Raw genomic sequence first — 16,409 nt, forward strand, 5'->3', positions numbered from 1 at the left:
GGATAGAGAGTTAGAAACATTGATGAGAGAGAAACATCAATCAGCTGCTTCCTGCACACCCCTTACAAGGGATGTGCCTGAAACCAAGGTACATGCCCTTGACTGGAATCGAACCTGGGACCCTTGAGTCCTCAGGCCGACGCTCTACCCACTGAGCCAAACCAGTTAGGGCTCAATGTTTTTGCTTTTAACAGTAGCACTTGTTTGCCTTCAGGGTATACATTTCTCTCTGGCCTTGAGGATGGTTTCTTCAGGCAGGGAACCTTGGGTTAGTCATCTTATATCCTCTACACACCCATATTTTAATATATTAAGTGATTCATTAAGAATGAAATTAAATTTAAATATAAGCAAAGGAAATCAGACTTTCTTTTACTCTTTGCCCTGGATTTTAAGAAGGAATATTTTTGAACCAATTAAGTTTTACCCTGAGTTCTTTAATACAATGAAATCTGGTGATTGAATATGTAAATAAATGGAGAAGAGACAAAACTCCCATGGAGAAGAATTCCAAATAATTTAAGTAGATATTCTACTCAGAGACAAGAACCAATCCCCTGCCCCCTTTCTTCAGAGTGGGTGGCACAGAGTGACTTTCTTCCATTGAAAATAATATGAGATGAGGGAAGAGTAACTTTTCTGTGGAGAACCCAACAAGGATTAGCTCAGCCAGGTGATCAAGGTCAAAATCAATAGTGACAAGTCATAATTTGTCACTATAATGATGAGAATGGCACTTTGCCTTGGGTGTCTTCCTCCCCCAAACCCATAACCACAGTCTAACCATGAGAAAAACATCTGACAAATTTTAGTTAAGGGACAATATATAAAATACCTGATCCATAACTCCTTAAAACTCAAGGTCATATAAAACAAGAAATACCTGAGAAATTGTTATAGCCAAGAGGAACCTTAAGGGACATACTGACTATATGTAATATAGTGATCTGAATGGGATCCTAGAACATAAAAAAGACATTAGATGTAAACTAAGGAAATGCAAAAGCAGTAATATCTTTAGTTTATGACAATACACTAATATTGGTTTATTAATGTTTCACCACCAATATAAGATGTTAACAATAGGGAAACTGTGTGTAGAGTATGTTGGGATTTTCAGTAGTATTCTCTCAGTTTTTCTGTCAATCTGAAATTTATCTAAAAATAGTTTATTAAAAAATTAAACTTGGCTATGCAAAAAGAGGGGTGGGATGGGTATTGAGTGTTTCCTTCCCACGTCCCGTGTGGGTCAGGGTTCAGGAACTGGAAGCAGAGCCGCACACAAATGAAAATGAAAAGACAAGAGATAATTTGGGAATATTGGGGGACCAGGCGAGCAAGTCCAACTCAAGGGGAAAGATTTCCTCCCGTGCTTAGGCCTCACCAAGCTTTTATTGATCTGGGATGCACCCATAGCATAGCCCTTAGGCAGGTGACCCCCCAGTAACAGGCAGACTAGCCCATCAGCAAGGATTTACATAATAATAAATGGGGGAGTAGTTTCAGCTACCACTGTCTGGACAAACAGAGGTGGCGCCTAGCTCCGACCTTTGCTAGGGCTTAGGGCTTCAAAGGCACCCAACCTTGGGGGAGGGGGGGGTTCTCTGTCTACGCTTATCAGATAGTGAAGGCAATAAACAGTTTCCCACAGATGGGAAATGTCGGTTCTCAAGCAATGGTTGGAGAAGAGAGGCAGGGAACTTTCTGAATGACAAACAGTTTATAAAAATAATGTATCTGTACAATTCTCCTTTGTAATAATTTAGCCCTTGTATTATTCAGTCAATCAAATCAGCATTTTCCCCTTGAGAGGTCAGGCAGTAGAGTTAATAAATTAAATAATAATAAATTAATAGGATGTTTTCAACTTAATAAATAAACCACAAGTAATTAAATTACCCAGACTGGATGAAATGTACCTAAGGGTGTGTGTGTGTGTGTGTGTGTGTGTGTGTGTGTGTGTGTGTACTCTGGGTAAACTTTTTAAAATTAAATTCATTGGGTGACATCGGTTACTATCATTACATAAGCCTCAAATATACTATTCCAGAACACATCGTCTGTGCATTGCATTGTGTGCTCACCATTTGGGTGAACTTTTTAAAGCATTATCCCCAAATTGTAATTGCCCTGGTTAAGAAGTGATGTTATTAGACCCATTTACAGAGAAGGTCACAGAGGTTACTGTCCTGGCTGATTAGTAAAAGGGGTGGTGTTAGTATGTATTGATTTTTTTTGTCCATAATTCCACCATCTACAATAAACCACTGTCAGCATGTGGACATACTCACTTTCATTTTTTCTCATGTATGATTATGGTTTCCAAAATTACAAATTGACATACTGTTCTTTAAAAATAAAGAACATTCAAGATATAGCTATAGTTCTTTCTATAGTCCCTCAATCGTGCCATCCTGCAAATGTCCAGGCCACAGCATTATTATTATAATTTTTAAATATGTTTTTATTGATTTTTAGGAGAGGAAGACAGAAACATTGATGAGAGAGGAACATCATCAATTGGCTGCCTCCTGCACTCCCCGCACTGGGGATTGAGCCTGCAACACGGGCATGTGCCCTGACCAGGAATCAAATTGGTGACTTCTTGGTTCCTGGGTTGACACAACCACTGAGCCACAACGGCTGGTAATATTCTTATCAGTTTAGCATATTTCCTTCCATTCCTTTAAAAAGCTTTGTTGATATTGACAGGCACCATGCTTTGCACATTGCTCTGCAACCTCTTTGTGTCAGTTCAGACTAGCGATCAAGAGTGTGGACTCTGGGAGACGGTGCTGTGGCTTTGGGAGAGCTGTTTGATTTTCCTGTGCTTCAGTTCCTTATCTGTAAAATGGGAATAGGATAGTGTCTGCTTTAAAGGGTAGTTGTGAGGATTAAATATTAATGCCTGTAAAACCCTCAGAGCAGTGACATATTAAGTGTTCAGTAAGAATTGCTATATAGTTTTTTTCTGAATGCAATGTTTTTGAAATATAACCTTTAAGCTCTTAATATGTACTCCATGCGGTGGAAGCTTTCTTAGTCCCTATTCACCAGGAGCACATACGAGGCATCCTAGCTCCTCAAACAAAAATCGAGGTCTGCAGGGGAGGGCAGACATCTCCCAGCATGGCGAGGTTTCATTCCCTTCCTGAGAGCCCATCTTTTCCTTAGATGATGAGCACCAAAGCCACCATCCCATGAAGAGATGATGTTGCCGGCCAATGGGCCCGTGGCTTTGTAGACCTCAGCTAGTAACATCAGAATGCAACACAACACATTTGATGTTTATAGCAGAGACACATAGATGCTGTGTTTGCATGTGCTGGGCGGGTGGTAGGAGCAAAGAAGCAAATGTTTTAGTGAATTGGGGACACAAGACTAGGAATATATCAAAAACTGTACCTGCTAACCTACCAATGCCCCATTGTCCTCAGGGACTTGTTCTGCCAATTCTTTATGCATTTATTTTAAACATTTTCCCTAGCTCTCTATTTTTTTAGCCTCTACTACTTCATGTCCCATAACTTCTTAACAAAACAAAAGTCTCCTGCGAGACTTTACTGCAAGTGGTTAATGGGCTATAAAATTAGAAGCAGGCTCCTTGGGGAAGCTGCACAGAAGCAGCCTCTCCCCTCATTCCCCCCAACTAGCCCTCTGCTAATCACCGCACTGTGTATTCCCTAGGGAAGGGAACAAGCAAATCAGCAGATATGCAGAGCTCTTAAGTGACGGGTATGCCCCATTAGCATCATGTAATTGATGGAGACACAGAGGCTCAGGCGAAGCAAGCTGCCCAGTGCTAGACTCTGGGAGCTAAACATTGCTTCAGTCTTCCCCCTCCTTTTTCACAGTAGACTGGTCTTTTGGAAACAAATGGGAAAGGCACAATCTATGTTTGTCATTCACTTCCTACACTCTATCTACCCCTGCCCAGACAACCCACAATTTCTCCTCATCAGATATTCAGTGGGCTCATACTCTCTCCTGTATGCATTCAGCTTATATATATATATATGCATCTCCTGTTTCCAGACCCTATATAGGTGCTGTAGAGACTGGGATGAGCCAGACAGACATTCTTTATCGCTATAGACCTTGGAAGAGGTTGGGGTTCCACAAGCTTCCTTAACCCAGACTTGAGATAGAGTTGGTCAGGGGTGGCTTCTTGCAGGCATAATGTTTAAGCTGAAACATGAAGCGGGGGATGGGCCAGGAGAGAGGCAGAGGGAAGTAAATTCCAAAACAAAGAAACAAATGACTTGAAGTAAGAGAATAAACAGGGGATCTGGTCATGAAATCCTTAAATCCTTGGCCCTTTGCCCACCTCATATTCCTGGGGACAAAGGCTGGGTGGCAGGGGGGCATCCAGACAGGCAATGTTTACTACTCTACAGTTTGGACTTTGAGGCCTGCCTGTGACCCCTGGGCCTGGTGAGCTGGACAGGATCGAGAGTAAATCACGAGGGTTGCTTTTACCCCACCTTGACCTTAGATCCAGGGCAGTTGTGAGCAGGAAAATGCTTATGGGAAACATTTCTTCTTAATAAAAATAAGAACTTTGAGCCCCACTGGAGGAGAAAAGCTTTTAGAATCCAGATGACATTTTCATTTTATTTAAATCCCCAAATATAGGCAATGATATAAAGAACACCCATGTAACTCACTTCCTGCCTAAGAAATAAAACATTGTATGAATGACTAATGTCCTGGGGTACCCCTTCCTCCTGCACTGCCTCCTGAGAGGTAGCTGTGAATCGGAATTTTATGCATATGATTCCCATGCATGTTTTATACTTTGTTCTATATAGATAAGCATTAGTGATGCCTGGCATTATTTTTGCAAGCTTTAATCTTCATAACATTGTAACTCTCCTGCAGCTCTCTCTGAGGAGAGGGTGGTGAGCATTGTTTTGGAGATTTGCTCACACAGTTCTTGCTCATTCCTTTCCCCTCTATCTATTCTTTTGTGTGGCTATATTTATCCACTTCCTGTTGATGGATACCTAGGTGGCTTCCATAGTTTGTCCACACAAATGGTGCTGCACTAGACATTTTGTGCAGGTCTGATGTCCTGTTTATTGAAGGGAAGAGCCTCAAATGGAAAACTGGCACTGCTTCTAGCTGCTGAACAGTTCAGAACCGGACACACTTGAGAAATAGCAACAGCGAGCTTACTTTTCCCACTTTTGTTATGAAGTTAGTTTAGACAGCGTTGTGGCCCATTGGCAGCACACACATGATTGCTTTTCGGTGGCCTGGACTGGAACAGACCATGGTGCCTTTTTGATCAGATCACTCTGGTGGCAAGAAAAGGTGTAGAAAGAGGAATGTAAGAAAAAGAAAGGCCTTTTTTCTCTAAAGTCTTGAGAAGATCCTGGATGAAGCTGCTACCCCAGCTCTCCCCAGGAAGGGGTCTCCTCCAAGTTGGACACAACCCCAATTACATGGAGGGGAGGGTGGGGAAGAAACAATCTAACAAAAAGGGTGAAGACTCAGGGAAGAAAAGGCCAAAAGATTTCAAGGGACACTTCCAAAGGAAGCAAGAGTAGAATCCCAAAAGATAGTCTCTGGGGTGTGAATCCTACTGAAAGTCCAGCATGAATCTGCTCAAGAGCTCTCCTCCAAGGCAGAGTGTGTGTGGGGTGGGGAGTGGGAGGAGTAATCTTGAACTCCCTCTAGAAATGAATTGTGTTTATATTTTTCTGAATGTTTTTGGTTTCCTGTTAATCCCAGTGGGTTGAATTTCTAGACTCTTGATCAATTGGGGCTGTTGTGGGCCTTCTCACAAGAGACCAGTGAAATTCATAAGAAGCCCTGCCTGCACCTCCATGCAATTTCTTCTCAATCTTTATAACGATCATTTCTCACCCCAAATATTGTCAGAGCCTCTGGATTGTTCCTGCCCTTGCCCCATTACAGTCTATTCATAAAACAGTTGCCAGAATGTTCCTTTTAAAACATGAGTCAAAGGATGTCTCCTCTTCCAGATTACCTCCCTTAGCTTCTTCCATCACTTGGCATGAAAACCAAACCTCAGGTAATGGCCAAAAATGCCATACGTGGTCTATTCCCTGTTACTTCTCTTCCTCATTTCCTAGCGCCCTCCCTCTTGCTCACTCTACCCTAGTCAGCACTGGCCTCCTTGGTGGCTCTCAGTCATATTGGACATTATCTTACCCCAGGGCCTTTGCAGTTACTGTTCCCGCATGCTTTGCTCCCTCACTGACTTCAGGTCGATGCTACATCTCACCTGTTTATTTTTTGAGGACTTCCTGACCACACTGTTTAAAATGGCATCTCCATTGCACCCCTGGGATAACTTATCTCTCTTCTCTGCTTTATTTTCCCCTATCACATCTGAAGATGATTTTTAGTTATTTATGACAGTTATTATTTGTCTCTTCCTTCAAGAATGTCAGCTTCAGGAGGGCAGGGATTCTTCCTGCTCTGTTCCCTGTTGTACCCCAATGTTTGGCCCATGGAGAGTATTTGACTGGATGAGCTATTGGAAGTTTCCATTTGTTTGCTTGAGACCAATGACTTGGGACATTCTTTGTGAATGTCTTTGATGTGACCTCTGAGATAGGCAGGGCTTAACTTCACTTACGTGTACTCTAAGGCAGCAGCAGGTAGTGTGGTCCAAGAAGTTCTTGCTTGCAGTCTGGTCTCATCTGAAAACATGCTCAACTCTTCCTTCCCTTTTTTGAAACATGTTCCAGGGAAAGGAGCTGAGGTAGGAGCTGAAACAGAATGTGTTTTGATGTCCAGGGAAATGTGTATCCTACCACGATGAGACAGGCAGAATACAATGAGTTCTTACTGAATACCTATGAAGGCAGCCAACATAATACTTTCTCTCTTTTTAATTCTTACTAAGCTGTCAGGTAACATTATTATCTTTATTTCAAATATGATCAAACAAAAGCTTGATGCATTTCATTCTAGTCTTCTGTTGGCCTGGGCATCATTTTTTAAAAAAATTATTAATTATCACATACCTATATCCATCATAAGTATTTTCCCAAGGGGTTGTCATTAGAACCCTGTAAGAAATAAAGTGAATTTTTGATTATAAAAGTCAGAAACATTGTTTTAGAAAAGTTGAACTATGATAAAAATGAAAATAGAAAGAAGGAAACAAAATCACCTATAGGCCCATGATCTGGAGACCACCAGTATTCCCATGTCATGCAATGGCCATGACGCTTTATTTTATATAAGATGTTGTTGTGACTTGCTTTTTTAATAGTTGTGTCATCTCTACTGAGTGATTACATTATAGTCTGCCTACCTATTCCCCTATTGTGGGAATTTAGTTAGTTTACACACTTAGGTAAAGTATGTCCCCATAAGTGAAGTCTCTAGAATAGCACAAACTGAATTTGGGGTACAAATTGTTTTATGGCTCTTCCCAGAGGCAGTGCTGTTGCGAGGGGTGTGGTGTGGGTGGTGAGTACTAACAGCCTATGATCAGCCTTTCAGCCTTTCCCCCCCCTAAATGCCCCCCCCCCCACGCCCACCTCTGTCCTCCTTAGTCAGCAGGTAAGCTTGCCAGAGGTGTGGCCTGTCCTGGCTATTGGCGTTGCTGTGTTCTCTGCTCTTCAAATGTCAGCGATTGGTTCTTTCTTCCTTTTGAAGTTTCAACTTACGTAAATAGCCAGTGGAACTCACCCACTCTCTTTCTTTCTGAGCCAAGAAGAATGACAATATTCTTTTCTTTGTTTAGGAAGTTACCTCTGTTTGCTTAGAAAGCTTCAAAGCAACCGCTATCTCTCTGGCCTTTCCTCCTCCACCTTCTCTCTCTCTGGTCCATGTCCTCACATTGGGTAACCTGGGGTCACCATTGGGGCTGTATCCTCTGCAGCTGGTGCCCACAAAGAACCACTCCATCACCATGACTCTAAAGTTAGAAAAATGGGCCCCTGTCTCCTACCTACCACTTTTGGCAAAACCCCTTCATCTCTGATTTCACTCTCTACTCCTCCTTTAACCTTCTCAAAGGGTTGTGGGGACAATCACAGAAAATAATTCTAAGCTGTGAAGTGATATTCAAAGTGAAAAATGTATTCATATTGTAATTACTCATGTTCTCTTTACCTGCTATTAACCATCAAAGGAAAAAAAATACTTATTGAATGACAAAGTTGATTAATTTTGTGTTTTGAAGTTGTTGAGTTATTCAAGTTAAACATTATTTTTTTGGGTATATTCTGTCTATTTAAATGTTTGTGGTAACCCCAGTTATTTGCTTCTTTTTAAAAAATAATTTTATTGATTTCAGAGAGGAAGGGAGGGGGAGAGAGATAGAAACATCATTGATGAGAGAGAATCATAGATCAGCTGCCTCCTGCATGCCTCCTACTGGGGACTGAGCCCGCAACTCAGGCATGTGCCCTGACTAAGAATTGAATTGTGACCTCATGGTTCATAGGTCGACACTCCACCACTGAGCCACACTGGCTGGGCTATTTTAATAAAGGGTAGAGGGTGCCCTTTGGTTGTCTTTATAATGAGCAGCACTCTCAGTGAAATCACAGACTTTCTGAACAAGTAGCAGATAACTTGCCATGCATTAAAATTTCACACCAATTTAAGTAACTTTTTAATTACAAATTCATAATAGCGAAATCTCACCAGCTAAAGACATTGAATTTGAGTAGGTATATCAAGCAATTATTATTTTTGTGGCATTTAATACAAGCAGCCTCTCCCCTTCTCAAAAAGCCTCATGTGTCCTGTCCTGTCCTGTTAAATACTGCATTATGTTTGTGTTTATCTCCCTATAACTTGAATGGGAGCTTTTATAAAGAGAATTACCTTTGTTTTGTTCACTGATGTAGCCCCACCACCTAGAAGAGTAATGGGTATTGGTAGACACTGCCTACACATTTGTTGTATATTTGAATAAACATGTGAGCAGTAATTATACTAAATAATTTTTACTGAGTATTTACCATGTACCTGGCAGTGTACATGTATCATTTCATCCAATGTTCCCAATAAATATATGAAGCAGGTGTCACTTTTATCACCAAATTACTGATGTGGAAACTGAAGGTTGGAAACATAAAGTAAATTGTTTCAGGTCTCATAGCCAATATAATTGAGAACTTGGATTTAAACCCAATTAGCTTGACTCCTATGGACCATGTTCAAGCAGAAAAAATGTTGCTTCTGTAAATTATCTATTATTGAGATATTGTCATTGAGATTCCTTGGGATTTCATTTGGGAAAGGGAGTTCTCCTATGTAAATATTTTTGGCAAACACTGTCCTAGACATTTGAACCAAATCAACATCTATAGTTGCAATTCTAGGCCTTGAGCAGATTTCCATGTGGTTAAATTCTGCAGTATTGGAACTATATCCTCGCCTCTTGCCATTTGTTATTGGGTTTTGAAAAAAAGAAAAAGAAAATAGACAACGTGTGCAACTTCAAGGACTCTCTTCTACTCTGATTTGGAAAATCCTATTCACCATCTGTCTGCATTTCCTTGTGTGGTGTGTTCTGCTCTGGTTTGGTGTGTTTGGTCTGCGTTCATGACAACTGTCCTCTTCACATGCCCAATTCTGTTTTCTAGGAGAATGAAATAAATCTGACCCACATTGAATCCAGACCTTCGCGCTTAAAGAAAGACGAGTATGAAATCTTCACCAGTCTGGACAAGAGCAGCATGCCTACTCTGGCCAACATTATTAGGATCTTGAAGCATGAAATTGGTGCTACTGTGCACGAGCTTTCCCGAGAGAAGAAGAAAGACACAGGTAAGAAAGAGAGGAATGTTGAAGCCCTAGTTACTCTATATTCTGTTTATAATCATATCTACCCTGGAAGGCTATTGGGGGTTTAAGCGAGAGGATGTAGGCTAGGGATCTAGATGAGAGCCTAGCATATTTTGGACATTTAGTAAATGTTAGTTCTCCCCCCACCCCTTCCTCCGGAGAGCTATTTTTTATATTAATTGTTTTCTTTCTGCTGCTGAAATTTTTATATATTTTTCATTCTTGAGTTGGGTTGTCATGCTCTCCATCTCCTATCTCTAGAGGGAGGATGGTTAGGGTGTCGAGGGTGCTTTTTATGTAAACACAACTTCAAGACAAATTCCATGGTCATCTCCATTCCCACCAGAGGGCTGTCCCCACATCCATGTCATAGTATGTAGATTCTGTAGCTGGCAACTGCCTGCCCTTGTCCTAGGGCTTTCATTTCTTTATCTGCCTTTTTCTCTAGATTATGAGCTTCCTATAGGCAGAGGGAGTATTTTTTAAAAAAATATTTATATTCTATGAATTTAGCCCAGTGCTTAGAACACAAGTGCTGAGCAAATATTTGGGAGTGAATGATTAAATCCAGGAGTTGTCAAGACTTGCCCTGTCTCCTTATTGACTTGTTGAAGTGCTGCCCATTGATGACCTCTGAACAATAAGTCAACAAAGTAGGGCTATAAAGTTTGGCTTGAACAGACTTCAGTTCAAGTCCCACCTCTTCCACTTAAAGATTTTGGGACCCCTGGAAAGTCCCTTTCACTGCTCTGACCTCAATTTTTCAGGGAGTTTCTGTGAGGGTTAAATGAGATCATACATATACTGCCTGTCTGGTGAACGATAGTATGTGGTTGTTGTTACCATTATGTGTACCCTAAAAGGAATACAGAGGAACAATGTGATTGCTTTCAGGATACAAAACATGTTCAGATAAACTATCCTATATAATAAAAGGGTAATAGGCAAATTGACCCTAATGGAGGAACGACTGGGAATAACTGGTTGCTATGATGCGCACTGACCATCAGGGGGCAGGCGATCAATGCAGGAACTGCCCCCTGGTAGTCAGTGTGCTCCCACAGGGGGAGCTCTGCTCAGCCCCAAGCTGGGCTGATGGCTGCAAGAGCAGCATAATGGTGGGAGCCTCTCCCACCTCCTCAACAGCGCTAAGTATGTCCAACTGATGGGGAGTGGGCCTAAGCCAGCAGGTGGAATCCCCTGAGGGGTCCCAGACTGCAAGAAGGTGCAGGCTTGGCTGAGGGACCCCCCTCCCAAGTGCATGAATTTTCATGCATTGGGCCTCTAGTATTTAATAATGCTTTATTTTTTAGTGATGGTGGGAGCCTCTCCCACCTCTTCAACAGCGCTAAGTATGTCCAACTGATGGGGAGTGGGCCTAAGCCAGCAGGTGGAATCCCCTGAGGGGTCCCAGACTGCAAGAAGGTGCAGGCTTGGCTGAGGGACCCCCCTCCCAAGTGCATGAATTTTCATGCATTGGGCCTCTAGTATTTAATAATGCTTTATTTTTTAGAGCAGGTTCATGCTTACAGGAAAATTGGGCAGGAAGTACAGAGAGTTCTCACATGTTCTCTTTCTCGCCACCCCCCACCTCAGTTTCTTCTGTTATTAACATCTTGCATTAGTGTGCTAAATTTTTAATAATTGGTGAGCTGTAGTGACAATATTAATAACTGAAGTCCATAGTTTATGTTAGAGATCATGCTTTGTATTGTACAGCTCTTTTGGTTTTGACAGATGCAGATAATGACATGGTGATCAACAATGGTGGATAGTGTCATGTATCCATCATTCCAGGTTCATGCAGTTGATTTAACTGCCCCCCAAATACCCCAGGCTCCACTGATTCCTCTCTACTTCTTCACCTGATCCCTTTGGAAACAACTGATCTTTTACTGTCTCTGTGGTTCTGACTTTTCTAGAATGGCATATAGTTGGAATCAGAGTATGTAGTGGTTTCTTTCACTTAGCAACATATGTTTAATTTCTTTATATCTGTTTGTGACTCAATGGCTCATTTCCTTTTAGTGCTGAATAATGTTCCATTGTATGGATGTACCATATTTGGTGTATCCATTCACCAGTCGAAGGACACTTTGGTTGTGTCCGAGTTGTGATGATTATTAATAAAGCTGTTATAAACATTCATAGGCAGGTTTTTATGTGGACCTGAGTTCTCCGTTCATCTGGGTAAATACGTAGGAGTACAATTGCTGAGAAGAACTAGTTTTTCTAAATAACTAAAAAAAATTCTATGGTACAATCAAAAGATTTTTGTCAAAACATTGAAGAGTTTAAGTCAAGAGGATTTCGGGCTCTGTCACTGAAAATAGCATTTTAATAGGCAGAGATGCTTTAAAATGAAACAAGACCCGCCTCTTAGCACAGGCCATCGACACAGTTTCTATAAGATGTCTCCAAGGCGTTCCTAGGAGATCTCTACTCCTTCTCTGCCCTCATCCGCCTGTGGCTATCACACAAGCAAGTCCATCCAGGGCTCTGCCCTTGCCGAGGGTGGTCATCATGCTCATGGGCTCAGGTCATGGGGGGAGGGCACTTGGAATTCTTCCTCGGATCCACCCTGTCTGCCTGCCTCCCCCTTCCACCTTCCAAGCTGCTTCCCTGATGATCATCTCTCTTTGCTTTTCCGGCCACCTGCTCCCAACAGGAGTGCAGGCTCTCAGGACAAAGGCCCTGCTGGACCCGGGGCCAAGCTCTGCCTCTGCTCGGAGCAGGTGGAGGCCTGGCCAGCTGCGGCCCTGGGGTAGGAAATCAAAGCAATTGACAGGCAGGCACACGGCCCCTTGGGGAGCCAGGGAAGATGTATGTAGATCAGATGAAGGGCTGGCAGCCTGGACTGGGGGCTCAGAAAGGAGGCTCTTAATGGCCGTGGAAGAATAGTTAGGAGCCCAGACTTCGAAACCAGGGGACACCACGCTTAATAGAACTTGGGGCAAATCACCGGCCTTTACAATCTCCCACTGTATCACCTGGGAACAACAAGAATCTCTGTTTCATAGGATTAATGAAATAACAGCGGTGGAGCATCGAGAGCAGTGCAGAGTGTGTTCAAGGGCTTAATAGATGTTCTCTATACCAGGATCATGGTTGCTATAAATAATGGCCTGAGCCCAGGAGCCACGAAAAGCCAGCCCACACACAGCTCCTTTTTCAGAGATTTTGAGAACTAGCAAATGACCTCTGAGGTCATGCAGCCCAACAGACTCCTTAATTTTTCATGGTACAAAACAGAGGCCATGACTTGCCTTAAGGCATAGAGGGGATCCGGTGCAGTCGTGGGTAAGCGTGTGTTGAGTGTTGCTTTGTGCCAGGCACTGTGCTAGGAGCTGGAGTGACAGAGGGCCACACTGCCTGTCCTTAAGGAGCTCACAGGCTGACGGAGGCAACGAGGCACCCAGGTGGATACCATAGAGGGACCGGGGCTGAACATAGCACAGTTTTGATTCCCTAACGGAGTACTGAGATTTACAATTGGGTTGACATTCTACCTGGTGGAGAAAAACTCTGAAGACTAAGCCTTTAAAAACACACATGTTTTGTGGCCCTCATTTCTTCAGATGCTTGGCCGCCCCATCCCATACTGGCTGCCCCTACCTGTCAGGGTTTCCTGACCTTCACATCCTTGTAACAGAACAGATGCTAGGGACACAGGTGATGCTGAAACTTGGTAAGCTTGCACCTGTGGAGAGAGATGGTCCCTTTGGGCTTCTGGGGGTAGTTCTTGTGAAGTGAAACCTGGGCCCAGAAGCAGATTTTTTTTTAGGGGAAACAGCCATTCCTTTGCAAAGTTGCTCTTTCTGCAGAGCTCAGTGGGAGGATGATTAGAGAAAGAAAAGCATCATGGTAGATCCAAACCTTTGATTCTTTTCACTTGACAAAATGCCCTGTCGAGGGAGGGGCTCAGACCACAGGGGCAAGTCTGACAGCAAGTTGAAGTGGGAGATCTGAACCCCTCAAATCAATTAGGCTAAACCACTTTCCATTCTAGTGTTTAAACCATTCAAAAGGCCATGTGGGTGATAGAAAATGAAACTTTTCAGTTTCTTAATTGCTAAACGTTCCCCACCCAAAAGAGCTTAGAGAAGGTTAATTATGGTGACAAGTTAAAGAAACCCCTACCTTCTCAAATACCTCCTGGAGAAGCTGATGTGAGTTTAATAGGATTTTAATCCAGAGAGTCTTTTGAATACTTGAGGTCTATTCTCCTGCTACCCTCTCTGCTGATGACTTCAAATCCTTCTTCAACCCAACATAAAAGAGCATTAATATCTTCCATCGACCCATCTCCTAATCCTTTTACCTTTGCCTTTGAGTCGTCTGCATGACATTGCGTTTGGAGGGGGGTGGGAAATTCCTACGTGGAGACAGATTGCAGCCAGCAAAAGCAGACGGACAAAATGTCTGGGCTAGACGGAAGTAGAGGATCATCGCCTTTGGAGAAAAGTATCTTTTGGGAATTATTTTCCAAAAGCAAATGGACACTTAGTGGATTTTGTTCAAGCTGTGGTGATTATGAAGATCCTAGTGTGGAAGCAAAAGGAGTCCAGATTGCTCGTGTGTGTGCTTGTGTGTGTGTGTGTGTGTGTGTGTGGGAGGGGAGGGGATGTAGAGGGCTATTTATTTTATCTATCTATCTATATAGCCTGGGGGCAATTAGGATTTTATTTCTTTTTTATTTGTATCAACTCATGAAGCAATGATTTAAGGGGGAAAATCACTGCAAGAAGACCTAAAGCATTACACTCATTCCTTTCCTCTCATATGTCTCTGCCCCTCCCAGCCCTCTGGAGTTTTCTTTTTTCTGCTTCAATATCGCTGTCTCGAATAGCAGTGCCATGATGAGGCTGAAGTTTCAGATCACTTGTCGGGAGAAGGATAGGGTTTCCTTAGAGGAATCTGAAAAGACCCTGAATTTGGCGCATAATGGTGCACACGTGTGTGTGTGTGTGTGTGTGTGTGTGTGTGTGTGCATGCATGCATGTTTCTTAAGAGACAAGATTTTTCAAAGGTATCTTAACTCTCAAAGAGATGATAAGCATCTTTAGGGAGAAGTTGCTTAAGGCTGGAGGGAGGTCCAGATGGTTAGGTGTCTTCCCATTCCCATCACCTGTGCCTGCCTTTCTTCTCTCCCTTCCTCTGCTCCTCTGTTCTGCGTTCCCTCCTTCTCCTTGTCCCCTGCTCAGTTCCAAACCTCCTCCCATGCATTTCACTTGGCCCAGGGGTGCCTCTCTGGGCTGTAGGTGCTTGTGGTCCTGGATCTGCAGGAGACTATGTATTTGCATGTTTGTGAAAACGCACAGATTGATGGCCATTTGCAGTCTACCTGGATGCTTGCTGGATGTGTTGATGTTGCCATACGTCCTGGTGGCTGGAAATGGGACTTTTGATTCAACATATCCCATCTTCTCCAACATCCAGAACTTGCTTCTCCCAGGTCTTGCTTCCTTAAACCTTGTCCCGGATCTCCAAGGTGACAGCTGGTGAAGTCCTTGTCTAAATCCTTAGGCCTGGCCTGAGTCCTCTGAAGCAAGGGGGGTCGGGGAAGGGCTCCTGGGGGATGATGGACATTTTATGGAAGAGTCTTCAGATGTCTTTTTTATCATCCAACTAGAGGCCTGTTGCACGAAAAGATTCGTGCAATAGGCCTTCCCTTCCCCTGGCTGCTGGCACTGGTTTTCCTCTGGCATCCAGGACACAGGCCTTCGCTCTCACCGGAGGCGCCTTCAAGCCTCTCGCTGCTCCGGTAGCTGGAGCCGCCTCCAAGCCTCTTGTGGCTCTGGTGCCGGAGCTGCCTTCAGTCTTTGCTCCGCCACTTTGCGCCTACGTATGCAAATTAACTGTCATCTTTGTTGGTGGTTAATTTGCATATCTTACTGATTAGCCAATGGGAGTCATAGCGAAGGTACGGCCAATTTCAATCTTTGTCTATTATTAGATAGGATGTAGCTTGACCATAACTCCAGTTGTAAGTGATAGGTAATCAGATCCCAGGGCAATGAGAATGCTCAGAAAACAGAATTTGGTATTTGGGGATAGAGTGGGCAACCTGCAAAAAAATATGTTTATGAGATATTGACATCTTAAAAAGGATTTGGGAGGACAGTTCTAGTTTAGATTGGTGAGTGGAATAATGACCTTGCAGGTCATTTTATATATGTATGTATGTATATATAAAGTGAGAAGGAGAGAGAGATGGAAACGTTGATGGGACAGCAACATCTATTGGCTGCCTCCTGCATGCCCCCTATTGGGGATCAAGTCTGCAACCTGGATTGTGCCCTGACCAGGAATTGAACAGGTGACTGCCTGGTGCATGTGACCTGCCAGCTGAGCCACACCAGCTGGGCACCTTGCAGGCCATTTAAAAAAATGTATTTATTATTTCATTCATAACCATTTACTCATTCCATCCATTTACTTATTTCAACACATTTTTACTCTTTGTTTCATGGCTAGATCCCTTTCATCCATCCAGTTCTCATTCTCATTTTAACATATGGACAGAGAGAGAGCAAGTGCTTTGCCTACCATGTCAATTATAGAAGCGGGCTCTGAACCCACCATGCCTGGCCATTGCCCTGTCCAGGAGGGACAGGGAAAGA

General features: G+C 43.1%; 1 protein-coding gene and 1 long non-coding RNA gene across 3 annotated transcripts in view; one reads left to right on the plus strand and one right to left on the minus strand.

Moving 5' to 3' along the window:
• The window catches only part of PAH (phenylalanine hydroxylase), a 54,643-nt gene that overhangs the window by 9,331 nt on the left and 28,903 nt on the right, over positions 1-16,409 (plus strand). For both annotated transcript variants that reach the window (XM_006769354.2, XM_006769355.2), the window contains exon 3: positions 9,585-9,768. In XM_006769354.2, the coding sequence (XP_006769417.1) occupies positions 9,585-9,768 (184 nt within the window). The remainder of the gene's footprint in view (positions 1-9,584; positions 9,769-16,409) is intronic.
• On the minus strand, positions 6,617-7,506 carry LOC107184041. The gene is made up of 3 exons (XR_001514854.1): positions 7,295-7,506; positions 7,002-7,046; positions 6,617-6,743 (listed from the first exon to the last, which is right to left on the minus strand). It is a non-coding gene; the product is annotated as an uncharacterized LOC107184041 (long non-coding RNA).

The sequence above is a fragment of the Myotis davidii genome, unplaced genomic scaffold (assembly GCF_000327345.1).
Source record: "Myotis davidii unplaced genomic scaffold, ASM32734v1 scaffold120, whole genome shotgun sequence".
NCBI classification, from domain to species: domain Eukaryota; kingdom Metazoa; phylum Chordata; class Mammalia; order Chiroptera; family Vespertilionidae; genus Myotis; species Myotis davidii.